This window comes from Lithobates pipiens, unplaced genomic scaffold, assembly GCF_037356315.1.
Source record: "Lithobates pipiens isolate NorthernLeopardFrog02 unplaced genomic scaffold, aLitPip1_a1.2 Scaffold_30, whole genome shotgun sequence".
Taxonomy (NCBI): domain Eukaryota; kingdom Metazoa; phylum Chordata; class Amphibia; order Anura; family Ranidae; genus Lithobates; species Lithobates pipiens.
Window position 1 is genome coordinate 81,212,394 of NW_027507791.1, and position 20,634 is coordinate 81,233,027.

General features: G+C 44.2%; 1 protein-coding gene across 3 annotated transcripts in view; it reads left to right on the forward strand.

Annotated features, from left to right (window-relative positions):
* AKT1 (AKT serine/threonine kinase 1) overlaps positions 1 to 20,634 on the forward strand; it is a 261,968-nt gene that overhangs the window by 226,986 nt on the left and 14,348 nt on the right. For all 3 annotated transcript variants that reach the window (XM_077464503.1, XM_077464501.1, XM_077464502.1), the window contains 3 exons: positions 807 to 1,021; positions 3,974 to 4,061; positions 15,089 to 15,191. In XM_077464503.1, the coding sequence (XP_077320629.1) occupies positions 807 to 1,021; positions 3,974 to 4,061; positions 15,089 to 15,191 (406 nt within the window). The remainder of the gene's footprint in view (positions 1 to 806; positions 1,022 to 3,973; positions 4,062 to 15,088; positions 15,192 to 20,634) is intronic.

Sequence of the window (20,634 nt, forward strand, 5' to 3'; positions counted from 1 at the left end):
GGCCGGATACGGCTGCGGTTTCTGATCACGTTGTTCTTTGACTATTAATTCATTTAGTGGCTAGATCTACTGCCCTGTCAGCTTTATTCTTTTTTTTATTATATGGATTAACTATTATGTAAAATGCAGTAAGGGCAATGGGACTTCTACAGCATGTGGTGGGGAATCGGGAACTCTGGTGGAACAATAAAATATTACAACTTGCAGTGGAACTACACTGAATCTGAGCACCAAAAACTTTTTTTTATTATTTTTTTAAATCATTTTACTATTTTAAATTATTTATGTGCCATATCTTGTAGAGTCTGTTTTACTTCCTCAGTAATGTGCTCTTTCTTTCTCGGGTAGTTTTCTGTAGGGACTACTTTAATTCTTTGCCTGAATCAAAGGATGTAATAGGGCAATTTGATTGGGGAAAAACTGGGAGAAGCCATGTTGTTCTGTGCATTGATGATCTCTGCCCCTTACAAATGTTGGCGTGTAATGACCTACCAAGAGTGAGGAGTTGAAAGTCTATGATCTGTGACTTGTGCAGCCAGCAGAGATTAAGCCAAGTGGTCAGAGAATCCTAAGTCCTGCTACTATGACTGCACAGAACTGGGAAACCGATTGAGAAAGCCACAAGGCATGTTGTTTTGCAAAAGCACACGCATGAACTTTTTTTTTCTTTTTTTTCTTTTTTCTTTTTTTTTTCTTCAGTATGTCGATTTATGATGAAAAAAAATTTTAATTCTGCTTTAAAGAAAATAGAAACACACGTTTTTAATATATGGCTTTTTGTCTTTTTTTTCTTTTTTTTCTTGAAGGTACTAGAAGATAATGACTATGGCCGGGCAGTGGACTGGTGGGGTTTAGGTGTGGTCATGTATGAAATGATGTGCGGTCGCCTCCCCTTTTATAACCAGGACCATGAAAAACTCTTTGAACTTATTCTTATGGAAGAAATTAGATTCCCTCGCACTTTATTACCTGAAGCAAAATCTTTGCTATCGGGTTTGCTGAAGAAAGATCCAAAACAAAGGTAAGACCTGAAGGCGCCGGGTTAAGTCTTTTTCAAGGTAATCGAAGACTGAAATATGGAAACCGTTATCACACCTACCAATCCCTGAAGCAGTCATCATTATCCTTGCTTTCTGCTTGGCGCCATGATATAATATACACTTACACGTTCTGTGACATAAGGATGAAGATAACAGACCTGGAGCTCACACCTTCGGAAACATGACGGCATTGGCAGTTCCAATATTTTTATCTTCTGAATCCATTTGGCTTCTTATACTTTTCAGCTTAAAACATGAATTTATAATACTGTCTGATGTATTGTTTCATGTGAATAAGTTTACAAAGAATAGAGAATTCAGTGCAAACCCAACACTCATTTCTCCTGTACCATTTGTGACCTACAGACTGTACTAAGAACCACAGGATTTTTTTCCTATTCATCTGGTTTACAATCCAAAAAATACAGTTATATATCATCTTCTATCATATTCGCAGCCTTCGCCTTATCCACACCAAAAAAAAAAGAATGAAATTAAGTCACAACTATATTTGTGTTCAGATCAGTGTCTTGGAATGCAGTGGATACTCATTAGCACCCTGCAGAATTATCTTGTGGAGGGCAGAACTATTAATTTAAAAAAATGATATAGGAAAATAGATGGATAGTTTTCTCATGGTGATGGTAAACCATTGGTCCATTTGCTTGAATTAAAAAAGGTAGATACATAAACGGTGTATAAACATCACACATGTAGTAAAACTTGCATACATTTTTTTTTTTTTTTAATGGAAAACAGGAATTGCCGCCAGACAGTTGGCATTCTGTGGCAATCTTGGCATTTGCTGGCTGTCCACCAGCTCTGCATAGCAACGTCCAGTGAAATATGACAGCTCCCCTGTTTACTTTGCTTGTTAGTTCAGGGTTATTGCTCCTGGTAGCAGTTATGTTTCAGACCATTTGGATCTTTCTGGAGTTTGAACAAGGTCAGGACTGGGTAAAACAAAAAGTAAGCACCAGTGCTGTTGTATTTCTTTAGACTTGTATACAGCAGGGCTTTTGGCTTGGACATCATCTAGTTGTGCAGCACTCCATCCCAATTCTCATTCCTACTGGACAGGATCCTTTTGGTCCCATCATTTTTGAGTTAGGAGCTTTTTTTCTCTAGACCAGGGGTCTGCAATCTTTTTAAATATAGGGCCAGTTTACTGTCCTTTAGACTTTAGGGGGGGCAGACTGTGGTCAGGGGGTGTACAAAATTCCCCAGCATCAGTGGTGGTAAACCCATGCCCCAGCAATGGTATTAGTGGGAAGAATAGGGCCCCATTGTGGGGAGTAATGGCCCATCATTGGTGTCGGTGGGAGATATTATGCTTCATCATTGGTGTTGGTATGAAGAATTGTGCTCCAAGGGCCAGATAAAGGCAGGCAAAGGGCCCTGCATCTGGCCCACGGGCCACAGTTTGGAGCCCGCTGCTCTAGACGGAGCAGAACAACCTTTGGAAACCAGTCAGGATTTTCTTCTCCTGCTTTTTTATGTTGAAACAAAGCTTTGGTTAAGATGGTAAAGTTATCACAAACATATTGCTATATTCCTAATATAAAGCACATCTACCATCACCTAAAGCAGGGTTCTCCAAACTTTCTAAACTGTCCTTCTGACTTTGAGGGGGCCGGACTGTGGCCAGTGTGAGTAGAAAATGCCCTGAAATCAATAGGGAGTAAACAAAGCTCCATCACTGGTATCATTGGGAGGAATCGTTTCCCATTCTTGGTATTGGTAGGAGGAATAATTCCCCCGCTATTTTTGATTGGAGAAATAGTGCCCCATTGTATCAGGGGAAGTAATAGTGCCACATCATATGTGTCAGTGGGAGAAATGGTTCCCCGTCAGTGGAAGAAATGGTGTCCCATTGTAGGTGGCGGTGGAAGGAATAGTGCCCCATTGCTGGTATCAGCTACCGGTATTACTCCCCACTGTTGATGTCAGTAGAAGAAGTAATGCCTTCTATCTTTGGGAAGAATAATGCCCCAAGGGCCAGCTAAAGGCAAGCAAAGAGATTCATCTGACCTCCGGGCTGCAGTTTGGAGACCACTGACCTAAAGCAAGGAAGCTAAACTGAGTGGTGCACAGAAAACACCTACAGATGCTTGCACAGACACACTGCTGCTCCCCTGGGAAAACCCAAAGCCTAGGGTGCGCTTTTAATACAGACTTAGCCCTTGTACACACGGTCGGAGAATCCGTCGGAATGTGTCCTAACGGACCATTTTGTCGGATAATCTGTGTGTGGTATGCATCAGACTGTTTCCGTCGGAATATCCGTCGGACCAAATTTTCCAACTTGCTGGAAATATTTTCCCACAAACTGGTCCGATCGGACATACTCCGATCATGTGTAGAGAATTCCGATCGGACAAAGTGCCACGCATGCTCAGATCAAATTCCTACATCAAAAACTATTGGCTACTAGCCTGAACATAGTCCCATCGTAACTAAATTACGTCATCACGTTCTAAAAGATCGGATTTTCCGACAACTTTGTCCGACCGTGTGTATGCAGCAGTTTCGGACACAATCCGTCGGACAAAATCCGACGGATTTGGTTGTTGAAATGTCCAACCGTGTGTACAAGGGCTAAGACTTCTGTACAATAGTTTGTGTTCCAATCTGCACCCCACCCTCCTACATTTCACTATTGGTTTGTTAGAGAAATAGGCAACCCATGTGTGGAAGGCTGGATTTGACTGTCTAGGCAGAGGAGAGGAGCTTAGACCACAGGTGCAGAGATCCCACTTAGGAGACCTTGAGAAAGTGGGGGTGATTCAACTGGCCAGGATCTGTCCAACTAATAGAACAGCCTTGCATGTACTGGCCCTTTCTATTAGGAGTCATTTGAATTGGTTGCATACATAAAAGCAGAACAGAGTATGTATTTGCAGTGGATTTAACACTTTTCTTCACACGTGCAGGTTAGGTGGCGGCCCTGATGATGCAAAAGAAATCATGCAACACAAATTTTTTGCAGGAATCGTATGGCAGGACGTTTATGAGAAAAAGGTAATGGCAGCTTCTTGATTCATGTTTTATTGCTATAAGAATCTCCCAGGTTTTAATTGTTCCAAATCTAACTATTTTAATCTTAATTACTCCATCACTTTTGAACTTGATTGGTTGCTGTTGAGCAATAGAGGTTGTTCATACTGAAGATAAGTAAGACCTAGTGAGCATATTTTTTAGATATTACAGTAAAATGCTTATAGACGGTTGCATTTGCAACCATGGGTTTACATTTCTAAAAAAAAAAAATATCTTTTTTAGCAGTGACAAAGCTGGCGTGCTACAACTGCTTTATGCTGCAGCATAACTTCCCCCAACCATTCCTAGTCTGCCCCCCTACTCCAGAGTAAAGAAAAGCACAGCTGTTGCCGATTATGGCAGCTGTGTTGGCACACTATTGCTTGGCAAGGGGTGGGGCATCCTGGCACAATCTGCAGAGCCCAGCAGCTTGCGTACACTGGATTCCAGGAGCCAAGATGGTGCAGAAGGCCTCAAATTGATTTTACTATATGAACCAATGTCCTGCCAAAGAGAAATGGAGTGTCCTGTCTGTGTGAAAGGGGGGGGGGGGGGAGGGTGGCAATCTGTCAGCATTATAAATAACCACTTTGTCATAGAACTGCTCTATTCCCATCATGTTTGTGGTTCAGCGATAAATGAATGCCCTTTGCAGTTCTAAGGACCTCCTATTAATATTTAATGTGCTCCGTTTTCCAGACTTAGATTTTATCTGGGCTGGTGAATTCTGCATAGATGTCATCTGTTTTTTGTTTTTTTTTACGACTTGCCATCTAACAAATGATTTCTGACATTTGAGTGTTTCAGTTTACGTTCATAGTGATTGGAGATGCTGCACGTTTGGTAATCGAACGTCGCTGCTTCTCTACCCTCTGCTGACTCAGATTTGAATGCGGATCGCTGTCCCCTGAGCGTGGTGGAGTGTGGCCAACCTTGAAAAGAAAAGAAAAAAAAAGCTGCTTACAGCATTCTTGTAGTTGATCACTCTACTCCCACCCTCATGTCCTTATTTGTATCCGTGTATGGAAAAGACGTACTATATAAAAATGACACCGTCTTAAAGACATGTATGCATGTAGGTCATACTTCTCTGTTCTGGGGTTGGCAGAGTATAGCTTATATAGAGGTCATTGTTCTCCATACAGCTCTGCTTTTTTTTTTTTTTGGTTTCTCCTCCCAAGACCACTAAATGAGAAGATATCACATTACCTTCTCTTCAGAGAATATACACTCACCAGCCACTTTATTGGGTGCACCTTGCTAGTACCGGGTTGGACCCCCCTTTGCCTGCAGAACTGCCTCAATTCTTCTTGACATAGATTCAACAAGGTGTTGGCAACATTCCTCAGAAATGTTGGTCCATATTGACATGATGGCATTCCACAGTTGCTGCGGATTTGTCGGCTGCACATTTTCCATTCCACCACATCCCAAAAGTGCTCCATTAGATTGAGATCTGGTGAGTGTGGAGATCATTGTTATGTTCAAGGAACCAGTGGTGAGACAATTTGAGCTCCAGCACCATTATGTTCATTATTTTTCTCCTGAATGTTAATTTACACTCACTGGCCACTTTCTTAGGTACACCTTGCTAATACCGGGTTGGACCCTCATTTGCCTTCAGAACGGTCTTAATTCTTTGTGGCAAAGATTCAGAATGGTGTTGGAAACATTCCTCCGAGATTTTGGTCCATAGTGACATGCAGGGCAGGACTTACCATTGGGCTTGACTGGGCTCAAGCCCATGGGCCCCGCCCAATAGGGGGCCCCTCGGAGATACATAGCCAAGTGTACTCGGCTCGGCTCCGCTCACAGTCACGCCCAGTCCCTGTGTTATGTCCATCATAGGGCGGGACTGTGAGCGGAACCGAGCCGAGTACTCTCAGCTACTCTCGGCTCCACTCGGGACTGCGAGAGGTCCCCAAGAGTCGCCAAGAGGACCCGAGGGCCGCCAAGAGGACCCGAGGGCCGCCAAGAGGACCACAGGGCAGCCAAGATACACAGGGCTCTGTATCTCGGCGGCACCATTTCTAAACTTCAAGACTGCAATGACAAGGCTGCAAATGACCCTGGGGCAAGGCTGCAAATGACAAGACTACACTGACTAGGCTGCAAATGACACTGACAAGGCTGCAATGACACTGGGCAAGGCTGCAGATGGACACTGATAAGGCTGCATTGATGGGCATTTAAATGTAAGTTTTTTTCCCTTAAACTTCCCTCCTAAAAGTTTTTTCCTTAAAATTCCCGCCTAAACTTGGGGTGCGTGTTATACGCCGATAAATACGGTAATGTATAGATGGTAGGGCCCGAAAGTGACTCAAGCCCAGGGGCCCCCACCACCCTAAGTCCGGCCCTGGTGACATGATAGCATCACACAGTTTCTGCAGATTTGTCGGCTGCGCATCCATTATGTGAATCTCTTATTCCACCACACCCCAAAGGTGCTCCATTGGATTGCGATCTGGTGACTGTGGAGGCCATTGGAGTACAGTGACCTCATTGTCATGTTCAAGGAACCAATTTGAGATGATTTGAGCTTTGTGACATGGTGCATTATCCTGCTGGAAAGAGCCATCAGAAGATGGGGACACTGTAGTCCTAAAGGGATGGCCGTGGTCAGCAACAATACTCGGGTATGCCGTGGCATTTAAACGATACTCAATTGGTACTAAGGGGCCCAAAGTGTGCCAAAAAAATACCCCCCACACCATTAACCACCACCAGCCTGAACCATTGATACAAGACAGGATGGATCCATTCGTTTATGTTTTTCATGTCAAATTCTGACACTTCCATCTTAATGTCACAGCTGAAATCGAGACTCATCAGACCAGGCAATGTTTTTCCAAGCTTCTATTGTCCAATTTTGGTGAGCCTTTGTAAATTGTAGCCACAGTTTCCTGTTCTTAATTGACAAGAGTGGTACCCGGTGTAGTTTTCTGCTGCTGTAGCCCATCTGCTGCAAGGTTCGATGTGTTGTCTGTTTAGAGATGGTATTCTGCATACTTTGGTGGTAACGAGTAGTTATTTGCGTTACTGGTGCCTTTCTATCATCTCAAACCAGTCTGCCCATTCTTCTCTGACATCAGCAAGGCTTTTTCATCCACACAGCTGCCACTCACTGGATATTTTCTCTATTTTGGACCATTCTCTGTAAACTCTAGAGATGGTTGCTTGTGAAAATCCCTGTAGATCATCAGTTTTTGAAACACTCAGACCAACCTGTCTGGCACCAGCAACCATGCCACGTTCAAAGTCGGTTAAAACTTCAGCAAGTCGTCTTCACCACGTCTAGATATGCTTTGAGTTGCTGCTATGTGATTGGCCGATTAGCAATTTGTGTTAGCAAGCAATTTAACAGGTGTACCTAACAAAGTGCCGGAGAGTGTATATGTAATGCTCTTTTTGGTGCCTAATCCCTATCCCGCACCTTTTTGTGTACAAGCCCTAATTCACACATAGGGAGAGATTTATTAAAACCGGAGCACTCAGAATCTGGTGCAGCTGTGTGTTATAGCTAATCCGCTTCCAATTTCAGCTTATTCAATTAAAGTAGCGCTATAGGCAAAACCTTATTTTTTCATTTTGGATAGGCCAAGGGACGGTTATAACCCCTGTCAGGTTTTTTTTCACCATCCATGTCCTATTGGGGGGGATTTCCCCTCACTTCCTGTCCCATAGCCAAACAGAAAGTTAGAGGAAATCCCTGCAAATTAAAGGAATTCCTTGGGGAACCTCAGGTAACTAGAACTAGTGTCCCCACTGGAAGATTTCACCTTTATTACTTTTCTGGGGGCAACCCAAAATTTGGTTTTCTTTTACTTTCCATTTTTCCGGTTTACCACCATCATTGAGAGGGTGAATCTCCTTAACAGGGGGAGCACACAGCAATAAAAACTGACAAGTGTTCTAATCCTTCTATCCTAAGTTCTAAAACCTTTAGTTATACTTTAACCAGTTGCCGACCGCTGCACACCGATATACGTCGGCACAATGGCAGCGGGGGGCAAATGGGCGTACCTGTACGTCCTCTTTAATTGGCGGGGATAGCGGGCACACGCCCGCCGCATACAGTGTGACTGTGCCCGCAGGACCTGCGGACTTGATGACCGCCGGTCTCCCGGCCATTGTGTCACAGAGCCACCGAACAGGGAGATGTGTATGTAAACCAGGCATTTCCCTGTTCTGCCTAGTGACATGAGAGATCACTGCTTCCTGTCATCAGGAACAGTGATCGCTGTCATGTGAGTGGAAGCCCATCACTCCCTAGGACATAGTTAACCCCTTGATAGCCCCCTAGTGTTTAACCCCTTCCCTGCCATTGTCATTTACACAGTAATCAGTGCATTTTTATAGCACTGATCGCTGTATAAATGACAATGGTTCCAAAATAGTGTCTGATGTGTCCGCCATAATGTGGCAGTCCCGATAAAAATCGCAGATCGCCGCCATTACTAATAAAAAAAATAATAAAAGTGCGCAAATCAATCGATATACGCTTATTGCGATTCATTTTTTTTTACTAAAAATATGTAGAATACATATCGGCGTAAACTGAGGAAAATTTTATTCATTTTAAATATTTTTGGGGGATATTTATTGTATCCACTGCCCTATAGGACGATACTCCCATAAATCTTTGCTCCCTGCCAGAAGCTGTGTTCTTTTTTTGTCCTCCTCCGAAGGACCTAATTTTGTGGTCTTCCTACCCGAAGATTTCCAACTATCTCCTGCAATGCGATCGGCCGAGCGACCTGGAGTCGCATGATTCCAATAAGCTCTAGCTACTAGCAGAGTATGGAATGGGCATATGGAAGAGGCGCTGAAGATGTGTATTCCTAGTCACTGACAGGCAAAACCGCGCTCTGGTCGTTCATCCTAGCTACTAGCAGATGACCTTCGCCCTACAAGTCTGGCATGCATGTTTGCTTACCTTTGGCTGGTTGTCATTCGTGGTAAGTTCCTGTTGTTTCCATGGCAGCTGTCTTTGTGTGAGGGTCTTGTCTTTTCCCCTCGTTTCCCTGTGTTCCCCACACACTGATTGTTCAGTGTGTCTGGCTGGCATGGCGGCTTGTTCCTCTGCATTCCAGCCACCGATCTACTTCCTCTTTCAATAGCATAGTCATTCTGCGCATGCACGAGAATGAGGCTTGGTTCGCGCATGCGCACTAGCTCTATGGCTGTTGCATTGATGATGTCATTAAAGGCGGCAGTTTTAAAAGGAGAAAATGGCCTGCAAGCCTTGGAATGCTTGTTGGTTTGTGGCAGTGTTCCTGTGACCTGGTTTTCTGCATCTAAGGTATGGGATCTCTAAGGGACAGGTATGCTACCTGTTTTTTTTCTGCTGCTTTATTTTCTGCTAACAAGGCTGTTTTTCTTGCAGCTTGATGGACCCTCCCAGAGCCCTGGATCCGTCACCACCTGCTAGTGGCCAGCCCTATCACAGCAGGGTATATATTGGGTGGGAGGTCTCCCTTGTAGTGCCTGCCTGGGGGGTGGGGGGGGATAGTTTGATCATCAGTATCTGATGGCTCCTTTAACACAGATGATTATTTTCTCTTTGTCAGCCCTTCTAGGTCTATCCAACAATGGAGTTCATGCAGGGGTAATGGTTCCTCAAAATCACATCGCCGGCATTCCTCTTCTACAGCTCACTCCAAGCATACAGCTGAAGGTCTCTGCTGGTGGTGTAGGGCTCATGTCCCTGTGAACAAATCCCTCTGTGACACTTGCTTTGTGTAAGCAACTAGCGAAAGGAGAGATTCTGACCAGCAACTAAAGTCTCTGGTTGAGAAGATGGTCAAGGACAGTTTAAAGAAGTTGGAGGCCCCCCCACATGTCTCCCATTGAGTCTCCCCGATCCCCAGCAAGGGATACTCGGGCTCAGGGCGCCTGGGAGTCTTCTTTACCTAGCCATCTTTCCGCTGCCCTCTCAGATAGTGAATCTGAAGAAGAAGAATCTGGCACTGGTTTTGATTTTGCTTTACTCTCTCCTTTGGTCAAAGCCATCAAGGAAACTTTAAATTGGGAGGAGCCAGTGATGGCTCCTGCAAAACAGAAGACATTTTTCAAACAATTAAAGAAGGAACATATCTGCTTGCCTTTTATTTCTGAATTGGGTGAAGTTATCATGGACGAATGGGGGAAGGTGGCGAAGAAGAATTCCTTCCTCTAAAATTCAGAGGCTTTACCCCATCAAAGATGATGAGGTCAAGCAGTTGGCATCAGCTCCCCTAATGTATGCGGCAGTAATGAGGCTGGTTAAGCACGTGACCCTTCCTTTAGAAGACACGGTTTCATTCAAGGATGCCCTGGATAGAAGGATAGATTCTGACTTAAAACGGGTCTATCTTATGGCAGGCATGGCTTGTAAACCTGCCTTGGCTCTTGCCACATTGTCTAGAGCGATGGAAATTTGGTCCGACAATGTGGATGAGACACTCGGAAATGTCTCGGAAGACTTGGCCAAGAGCTCACCCATCCAAGAGTTGAGGTTGGCCTCGGCCTTCTTGGGGGGAGGCCTCGAGCCTGGTGACTCGAGTTATGTTGTCTTCTGTTACTGCCAAGCATGCCCTGTGGCTTCGTCCTTGGTTAGCCTATCCTGCTTCAAAACAGGTTTGGTGCTGGATCCCTTTTGATGGATCTTCTCTTTTCGGCAATAAGTTAGACAGCTCACTCCAGGCATACAGCTGACTCGGGCCACTGGGGGCAAGTCAGGGTTTCTTCCTCAAGACAGGCGTCTACAAGACCAAAGAATATCCTTTCCAAGGAGACAGATTCTGGATGTGAATTTTCCAGGTCATGGAAGTCCAGGCAGTCATCTTTCAAGAAGTCAGCTAAGAGCAGTTCGAAGGGAGAGAAGGAAGCGACAGTCCTTTTGAGATCGGCCCTGTCCAGACAGGCCAGGTGGGGGCTCGTCTTCACTTTCGGCATGTCTGGCAGCCTTGATCCAGAACTTCTGGACCGTCAGAACGGTCTCTTCAGGCCACACCTGGACCTTCAGCAGTGCTCCCAAACTCAGGTGTGTTTCCACGTCTCTTCCAGCTTCAGAGGAAAAAAGGCAAATCCTATCAGCCTGCGTAAGATCTTTATTGGATCAAGGCGCTGCTATTCCCGTTCCAGCCGATCAACGTGGTATGGGCTTGGAGACCCGTAATAGATTTGACGCATCTGAATCGCTTAATCAAAAAAGAAAGGTTCAAGATGGAGACTCTGTCCACGATCCAACAGTCAGTTCAGCCAGGAGATTGGCTTGTCTCCATAGACCTCAAAGATGCTTACTTCCACGTTCCCATGGCATCAGACTTCCAACAATTCCTGTGATTCTCCATAGGCCATCTTCACTTACAATTTACATGCCTTCCCTTCGGTCTGTCGACTTCACCACGTGTCTTCTCAAAGGTCCTGTTGGTGATTGTTGCCCTGTTAAGGGTCAGAGGGATACGTATCCATTACCTAGACGATCTACTCCTTCTGGCTCAGGACAGAGATTGCCTCTTGGAACACAGAGATCAAGCAAGAATCTCAACTCTCAGGGAATTTGGCTGGCTCCTGAACCTGGAGAATAGCCAGTTAGATCCTTCTCAGTCTCGTGTTCCTCGGAGCTCTCTTCAACGCGTTAGAGGTACCATCTCTCTACCCAAGTAGAAGATTGTATTCGGGACAGGATTCGTCTGGCTCTCTTGTCTCCTTCTCTCAATGCACTTCATTGTCTAAGAATCATAGGCACCATGCTGTCCACGATACCAATGGTGAAGTGGGCACAATGGAGGATGCGCCCCTTTCAGGGTTTCTTTCTTCACTAGTGGTCAGGGGGCAAAGCCCAACTTATTTGCATCACTCAGGTTATGAGGAGTTCCCTCTTCTGGTGGCTCCAACTGGAGAATCTTCGAAAGTGTCATTCCATTCTGCCAACTACGTGGATCGCAGTAACATCGGATGCCAGCAACAGAGGTTGGGGGGCTCATTGCCTAACAGAAGTGGCTCAGGGCACTTGGGATTTCCCCTCTCGGGGAATAGTGTCAAACATCCTAGAGTTGTGTGCGGCCTTCCAAGCGCTGCTGGCATTTCATCATCTGATATCCGGGGCATCCGTAGTTCTCAGATTGGACAATACGACAGCCGTTGCCTATATAATGAAACAGGGGGGCACCAGAAGTTGGTCCTTACTACAAGAGGTGGAACCGATCATGTCTTGGGTGCAGAAGAATCTGGCCAACCAAACGGCAACTTATGTTCCTGGAACTCTCAATGTACAAGTGGACCTTCGGTCGTGAGTCCACTTAAGACAACGAGTGATCACTCCACGAGGATGTGTTCAAATGGATTCTAACTTTGGGGATTTCTCCAGAAGTAGATCTCTTTGCCTCTCAGTTCAACAGGAAGCTGAAGAAGTATTACTCGAGGTTCCGGGACCCTCAAGCCTACGGGATGGACGCACTGACAGAGCGTTGGTGGTTCCACAGCGTATGCCTTCCCTCCAATTCCCATCGTCTTTCAATTCCTGAGGAGACTTAAATGGGAGGAGGTGGCATAGCCATGATTCCTCATTGGCCCAACAGGCCCTGGTTTCCTCTCCTTTCTCTTCTCAGCTTCCAAGAGCCTGTTCCTCTTCCGATCAGACGGGACCTGCTCTCCCAAGGCACAATTCTCCACCCGTGCCCAGCTCACCTACAGTTGAGGGCTTGGTTTTTGAGAGGGGAAGGTTGGAAGCATTAGGATGTCCTAAGGAAGTTATTCCTATTCTCCTGAATGCAAGAAGATGGAGTACTAACAGAGTGTACGGACAAATTTGGACTAAATTCTAATCTCGTATGTCTTCCAGAACCAGTTCATGTGGTACACCTACAGTTCAAGACATTTTGAGTTTCCTGCAATCAGGTCTGGATTTACCCTTATCGGTTCCTTCCCTTTGTGTACAGGTGTCGGCTATCTCAGCCTTTACTGGAGTATCGTGGGCCAGGCACGCTCTTATTCAACAATTCTTCAAAGGAGCAGTTAGATTAAGACCTCAGAGGAAACCCAGGTTTCCAAAATGGGATCTGCCTCTAGTTTTGGATTTTTTTCTCACATCTTGATAAACCACTATCCATCAGATAGCTTACTATTAAGACTGCCTTTTTGGTGGCCATCACCTCGGCAAAGAGAGGGTCTGAAATTCAAGTTCTAGGAGCCAAAGAACCTTTCCTTTTTTCCCGGACAGGGTTGTCCTAGTCCTGATGTTGGGGTCAAACACTAAAGTCACTTCATTTTTTCATGAGAACCAAGAAATCTCTCCCCACCTTTAAATCCACCGGAATCTCAGATGTTCACCCTCTTGATGTTGGTGGCTCCATGAAGCAATATTTGGAAGTAACAGCTCCTTTCCGTCAGTCGGATTATCTTTTTGTTCTGTTTTATGGGAAAAACAAGGGCCGTCGGGCATCCATCAGATCAATTGCTGCGTGGATTGTACAAGCAATCCAGTGGGCATATGAAGAGAAGGGCTTGGCTCCTCCTGAGGTGGTAACGGCGCACTCAACTAGAAGTCTCTCAACCTCTTGGGCAGCGTCTCGCCATGTGGCTCCTGAAGTGATCTGCAGAGCGGCATCTTGGTCATCGATTCATACTTTTTTGACTCATTGTGTTGAGCCAGCAGCTTTATCCTCAATTGACTTTGGTGTTAAAGTACTGTCAGTTGATGGTATTAAATCTTTGTTCTGCATTTTTTCCCACCCGGATGTGTACGGCCAGTTATTTCCCACACGTAGGCTGCCATGGAGTCTGTCAGGAAAACGGAAAATTCCTATCAAAATACTTACCGTAATTCTCCTTTCCTGATGGACTCCATGGCAGCAGGAGTTCCCTCCCAAATGGCTGTAGTAGGCTAGTTACCGAACACGGCAAAGAAAAGAGAGCAAAGATTTATGGGAGTATCGTCCTATAGGGTAGTGGAGGCGGGACTAAACCCACACGTAGGCTGCCATGGAGTCCATCAGGGAAGGAAAATTATGGTAAGTATTTTGATAGGGATTTTCTTTTTTTTTTTTTTTAAATTTGTCACTCTTTTTTGGTTTTATAGTGCAAAAAATAAAAACCGCAGAGGTGATCAAATACCACCAAAAGAGAGCTCTATTTGTGGGGAAAAAAAGGATGTCCGTTTTGTTTGGGTGCAACGTCGCATGACTGCACAATTGTCAGTTAAAACGATGCAGTGCCGAATCGCAAAAAGTGCACTGGTCAGGAAGGGGGTAAAATATTCTGGGGCTGAAGCGGTTAAGCTTTGACAATAAAACCTGGAAGCTGATTGGTTTCCATGCAGAGCTGCACCAGATTTTGCACACTTCAATTTTAGTAGATCTACCCCATAGTCTTGCTCATACATACTTGGGGCAGAAGTGCACCCATTTTTTATGGACTTGTCTCCAATTATGCCTGTTTTCTCCACTCTCCCCCATTTTTCAAACGGTAGCATTTTATGTAAACAACCATTTCACTTAAACATAACCAGTCACGATTGGGTTTATAGAAAATCTGTTTAAATCTCCTTTTGAAAATACAAGTTGTTTCACCCCAAAAGCTTCAGCTCATTCTGAGTCACTAACCCAGAACATGTGTGCATATAGAACATCTGACATTCCTTTGATGTTACTAGCTGCATGCTTGTTCCAGGTCAGGGATTTCAGAAAGTACTAGGGTAATGACAGCTGGGAAGCAGGCATTTTCAGAGTAGCTCTGAAAAAATATTACATAAGATGGCTAATGTAAATTTTAGAAAACAACTTCAACACTTTTATAATTGAGATTCTTACATGATCCCTGTGTTGACTTGTTGCCTTTAAAACGTATAATGGCCTAGGCACGCAAGTACTCAAGTGTCAGGTTTGAGCAGAAGGACCCTATTCTGACACGTGTGGGTACAAGCCCTGGGCCTTTTGTACATGAAGTGCTAATGTCCAGATTTCTGCTTTTAAACCTATACCTAACCATATAGATTGTATATTAATTATCATGTGTTCCATTTTCAGCTTGTACCACCATTTAAACCACAAGTCACATCGGAGACGGATACAAGGTATTTTGATGAAGAATTCACGGCGCAGATGATTACTATTACACCGCCAGACCAAGGTATGGAAGGACTTATTTATCTGTTTTGCTGTGTGTGTGTGTGTGTGTGTGTGTAGGTTTGCAAAATGCTGGCATGAAAATTATAAAATCGCAAGGAAATGTAAGGAATGACCGATAAAGTAGATGGCGCATTGGCCTCAAGTAGGCTGGTATTGGCATTGGAGGGAAGAGCAAACCGATGACCTTACTGGTGTGCAGCTGCTCATCATTATCTGGTCTGCATGTTGGAGTTTGTCCTGGACTAACCTGTGCTGCCACTTCTTTTCTATTGCTACGGCTTGGCTTTGATGCTAACAATTCTTTTGGTGGGTAAGACCGTTCATAGATATGGATTTTTACAGTGTACTTGTTCAGAATTCAACTTTAACTAGGGTTTGTAGGGAAATTTCAAGCATAGCATACTGTGAAAATATAGACCTGCTTATAAAATCTGCAGAAGCTAATGAGTTACTTTTGGTTTATTTAAAGACTAAAGCTTATAAAACGGCAACAGTGACACCAACAGGCATTAGCCATGTATTTCATACATCATATCAAAAGTATAACCACATTCATAGTGCGCCTCCCTACATAGAATAATTGTAAGCCGTTACAACTTAAAGGAACTGTAGTCATTACAATTGGATTGCATGCAGTTACCCTCCCTTTGCCGGCATGCTGCACTATGCAAGCAGAACTGAAAGCATTATCCTAAATACAGAGGGGTTGGGACTGTGTACCTCGATGGACTCCAACGAATTTGTTAAATACAAAAGTAGTCTTCTCTTTCTAATCCGTTGAGGGACACACCTTTGTGTTATCCAAAAGCAGTCCAACTGAGGGATGGGGAACACTGTAAATAAATGCCATCAGGCCCAAGCAACAACAGAGAACTAGGGACTGCATGCAAGCAAGCAAGGACCTTATGCCCAAAGCTGGTAGTGGAATGAGAAGCTGGTAAACTCTTGCAGAGTCCATCCAAAATTTCAAAAAGGGCATCAATCTTCTAAAAGAATCAGTGACAGAGAGACTTACAGCCTGAACCACATCCAGAATATGGAGGGAAATTTTCCTTTTGGTGAAGTCCGATGTAGAGTATGTTAGAACAATGTCATGGTTAATTCCAGAAATTACCTTGATCCCTATGCATAACCAGAAAGGGTTCCTTGCAAGATGAGGCTGCCAGTTCAGATACTCAACCTTGCAGAAGGGAAGGCTACAAGAAGCACTACCTCATGGGTGAGAGAAGCAAGAGGCATAGATCAGAGTGTACTAAATCCACAGAGCTACCAGAACAATCTACTGCTTCTGCTAGAACATCCCTATACCTGGAGACAAACCTGTCCATGTTGTTGTGGAACCTTGAGGCCAAGAGGTCCACAGTCCACATACAATTTCCCCATGCCTTTGACTCCTCAAGGTGGTAGGACGCACTTCCCCAGAAAAATGTGCTGCTTGACAATTTTCTAGAATGTACATGGCTGACAAAGCTGGAATGTGAAGTTTTGCCCATGACAGGATCCGATCTACCTCTCTTGCATTGACAAGATTTCTGATTCCTCCCTGATGATTGATCTAGGACTCTCCATCAAAAGATAGAAAGTTAGACAGCTACTAGACTGGAGAGCCTGAATCTGAGACCAGAGTGTCTGAAGATCCTCCACTTGAAAGAACACCCTGGTCTGCGCTTTTGTCCAGGACTATACCCAGATATGTCAAATGAATGGTGTTCCAGCGACTATTTCTGGATATTCTATGTCCATCCAAATAACTTTAACATCTGGACTGTCAACTTCCCATTGTTCAAAATACGTTTGCTCCAACTGTTCCCTCACCAGGAAGTTGTCTATATATCCCATAATGGAGAAGCCATGAGAATGTAGCAGGGCTAATCCAGGGGCAAGCACTTTGAATACATGAGGTGCAGACGAGAGGCCGAAGGGCAGAGCCATGAGCAGGGGCCCCACGGCAAAGCATAGGAAACGCTGATGTGCTGAAAAGATGAGACATATAAGTAAGCATCTTTGATATCCACAGAAGTCAGAAAATATCCCTGGTGACAGTTTTGGTGGATTTCGTGCAGAATATTTGGACTCGAAAGAAGATGTGTATAAATCAATAAATTGATTCCCTAATAAAGTGCAAACATGCTAAAGTGATTTCAACTGAGCACTGACATGATGATATGACCCCTGAAGATGTTGGTGTGTACCAATGAAACTGATAGGGTGCTTGATTGTGATACGTCATCTCCGCTGTTTTTGAAGCACAGCTGGAACACGCCACAGCATTTCCATGCACATGGATTTCTAAGCTGCAAGAATTTGCTGTTTTTATCTAGTTTTTACCTGTTTTTTCTATTCCAAAAAAAAAACTGTGACATACATCACTATGGAAGCCCCCCTTTTTTTTTTTTTTTTCACTAACCATTGGACAAAACCCTTCAAATCGTTTTGTTCCTGGGAACGTGCGCAAACTATCTGGATTCACTCTGGTGTGTGTGTCCTGGAGGTCGGTTAAACGTTGGGAGCAACATTGGGATCGTGCACAACTCCTGCTGGATATATCCATATGCGCTTTATGACTACCTGTAATAGGGGTCATGGAAGTCTGGTGAGTAGGATGTGTGACAGGTGATAGTGGTGGAAGATATTTCAGTCAAATTTACCTACTGCCCAGCAGGGCTTTGAAGATTGTGTACACTATCTGAAGAAGTTGATACATTGATGACTTAGATACATTGTTTGAATATTCACTATTTGCACTACTGAACTTATTTGGTGTTTTTGGACTTTTTATACACATATTCTTATATCATCATGTTGGTGCTCAGTTGAAATCACTTTAGCATGTTTGCACTTTATTAGGGAAGGCGCATGGTTTAATCAATTTAGTATTGATTTTTACTTATCCATTTTCTTTTTTTACAACATGCTGCTCCTTACCAACTTTCAACTGTTTAATTATTTTAGTTGCACTAATTATCTTTCCACTTTGCGCTGGTTCTGGGGTTTTTAACCCCTCATTCACATTTCGAAAGATGTGCAGAGCTTTAAAATGCAGAATGGGGTACATGCCCCTTTGGGCCTGGAAACCATAAACTGGTTGGATTAAAACCCCTGCAACCATTCACAAGAACTGGGGCAATAACACCTTGATCCAGAAGAGCTGAGAGGGCTCGATGGAGATCTGTTAATCTGTGTGGTGACACAAGGTTGGAGGCGAAGAATTTGTTTACAGCATTGAACGACCACCTCCCAAACCCAAGTATCTGGGACTTAAGCTGTCCAAGCATTCACAAAGATTAAGAAATGTTGGAGTCTCGACGTGAAGGTCGAGAGATAATATGACAGATACGAAGAGAGAAGACTTTGTTCCATATGCTTCTTCCCCAAAAGAAGATGGGTGATTTTACCTCCAGCTGGTCCAACCAGAAGCTGTCCCTTGAAGGCCATGCAGATCAAAGTTTATTTTACACAAGGGTTCTACAGTCCAGCACTTGTGCCAAAGTACCTTATGGATATGAACTGACTGGATCCACAATGAGAACAGACCACCTCTGCACAAATCCTCACTAAGGCTTCATGTACACTGCTGCTGGTAAACGGACGTTTAGGAGCAGTTGGGTGTTTTTTTTTCAGATGCCCCTGAACTCTCCTCTGTTATCTTATCAGCACATGTACACGTGGTCATTTATAGTCGTTTATAGGTTGTTGAGTTTAGAAGAATTTTTTGGAAAGCAAAAAAATGCATTCAGGATGGATGTTCAGAGGCATTTGAAAACCCAAACGCTTGTAACAGCTTGTAAACTCAGTAACTCGCGTTAAGCTGCGTTTTTGTTTACAGGCGGTTTTAATTTTGGTCCATTTGAAGAAGAAAAAAACACTTTTAAACATAGAACTTGACAGAAAGTAGACGTTTAAAAGCGTCCGTTTGCCGTTTATCGTTCAGGGGAGGGTGTAAAACATCTCGTGTACATTAAGCCTAAATGAATACAAGGCAAATAAACATTTACTGAGAGAGCAAAGTTTGTGTTTCCAATCTCCATATAGAAATAATAGAAAAGCAAGTATAAAGGCAAAGTGTTTGCGACTCTTAGTTTTCAATGACCGAACACTGATAGAAGCAACAGGCTGATCTTCTAGTTTGAGTGGTGCACGCTGCATTACGAAGGGCCAAAATGGTCTTCTTTAATTTGAGAGTAATAGCAGTAGACTGTGACTTCTTTGAAAGCTCACCAGTAAGAGATTGGAAAGAATCAGCCTGGGTTTCCACCTATGCGAATTGGATGTGGGTTTCCCCTGCATCCCATTCGCATAGCAGGAGAATGTGAGTGGCTCTCTATGGAGCTGATTCACATATCTCTGCAGCAGGTCCGGTGCGTTTTGCAAGAAAAATGTGTGCCTTTTTTGGTTAGTTTCAGGTCCGAATTCAGGCTGAAATCGAACCTGAAACTGTGAACCAGAACGCACCAGACCCTTGCTGTGTGACAGATCCGTCTTAGGTGTGAACCCAGCCTCAGACAGACTCTAGGAAACCAATAACACGGAAGCTGCTAAGGCAGGTAGCAGGTAAAAACCCGCAAGATAGAGCACAGGAGCATGCTTCTGTGATCAGTGCCGGCAAATAACTGAGTAAATTGGGTCATAAAACCTTGCATGCCTATGGTAAAAACCTCAGTTGAGAGATAAGAGGGCCCAGCAACACCTGATGGAGCCTAGAAAGACTGTAAGGACAGAATAGACTCAAAGAACATAAGAAGGGGCCCTGTGTGGCTCCAAAACTTTACTGTATATTTATCATGTGACTACGAAATAAAGCTTTGGACCCTTTTTCGGGGAATCCTTGGTGCGCTGATGAGATTTCCTTCACTCAAAGAGCATAAGATAACATGATTTTAGGCGGCAGACATTAGCAATGTCACCCCAGAACTGTTAGTAGAATGTGAGCTGGGGTCATTGATCTAGGTAGGCTATCCCTGCAATGTCCATTCCAGCAAGGTCCGGATGTTATACTTTAAAGGTCAGGCTGAGAACAACTGCGCTAGAAAGATGCAGTCAAAGAGAAAAAGCTCCATTGCACTCCTTTTTTCTTTTTTTTTTCCTCATACCTGATGGATAGTGTCAGTACATGGTTTTGCCTCTGCCTTGGCAGCTTCCGTCTGGGTTCAGACCTCTCGCAGATGCAGTCCCCTGTCTTGAGTTGCTAACAACGCTGAAAAAAGGGAAGTCCCTTCTGAGGGAATTTTGGGGCAGTAGCAGTAGCTTCCTAATTAGGAGCGACAGTCCTGCGTTCAGGCTAAGCTGTTTTCTGTGGGGCAGGTTTCTTTCTGAGCCTTTTCTTTCATACTACTTCTCTTTATTTTGCTTTTGCTCCCCTGTTTTAAGTATGGTGTGCCTCTTTCTATCCTGTGCCTCAGTGTTAGTATAGTGGTGAGTGCCGGAGCGCCATGACAGGATGAGTA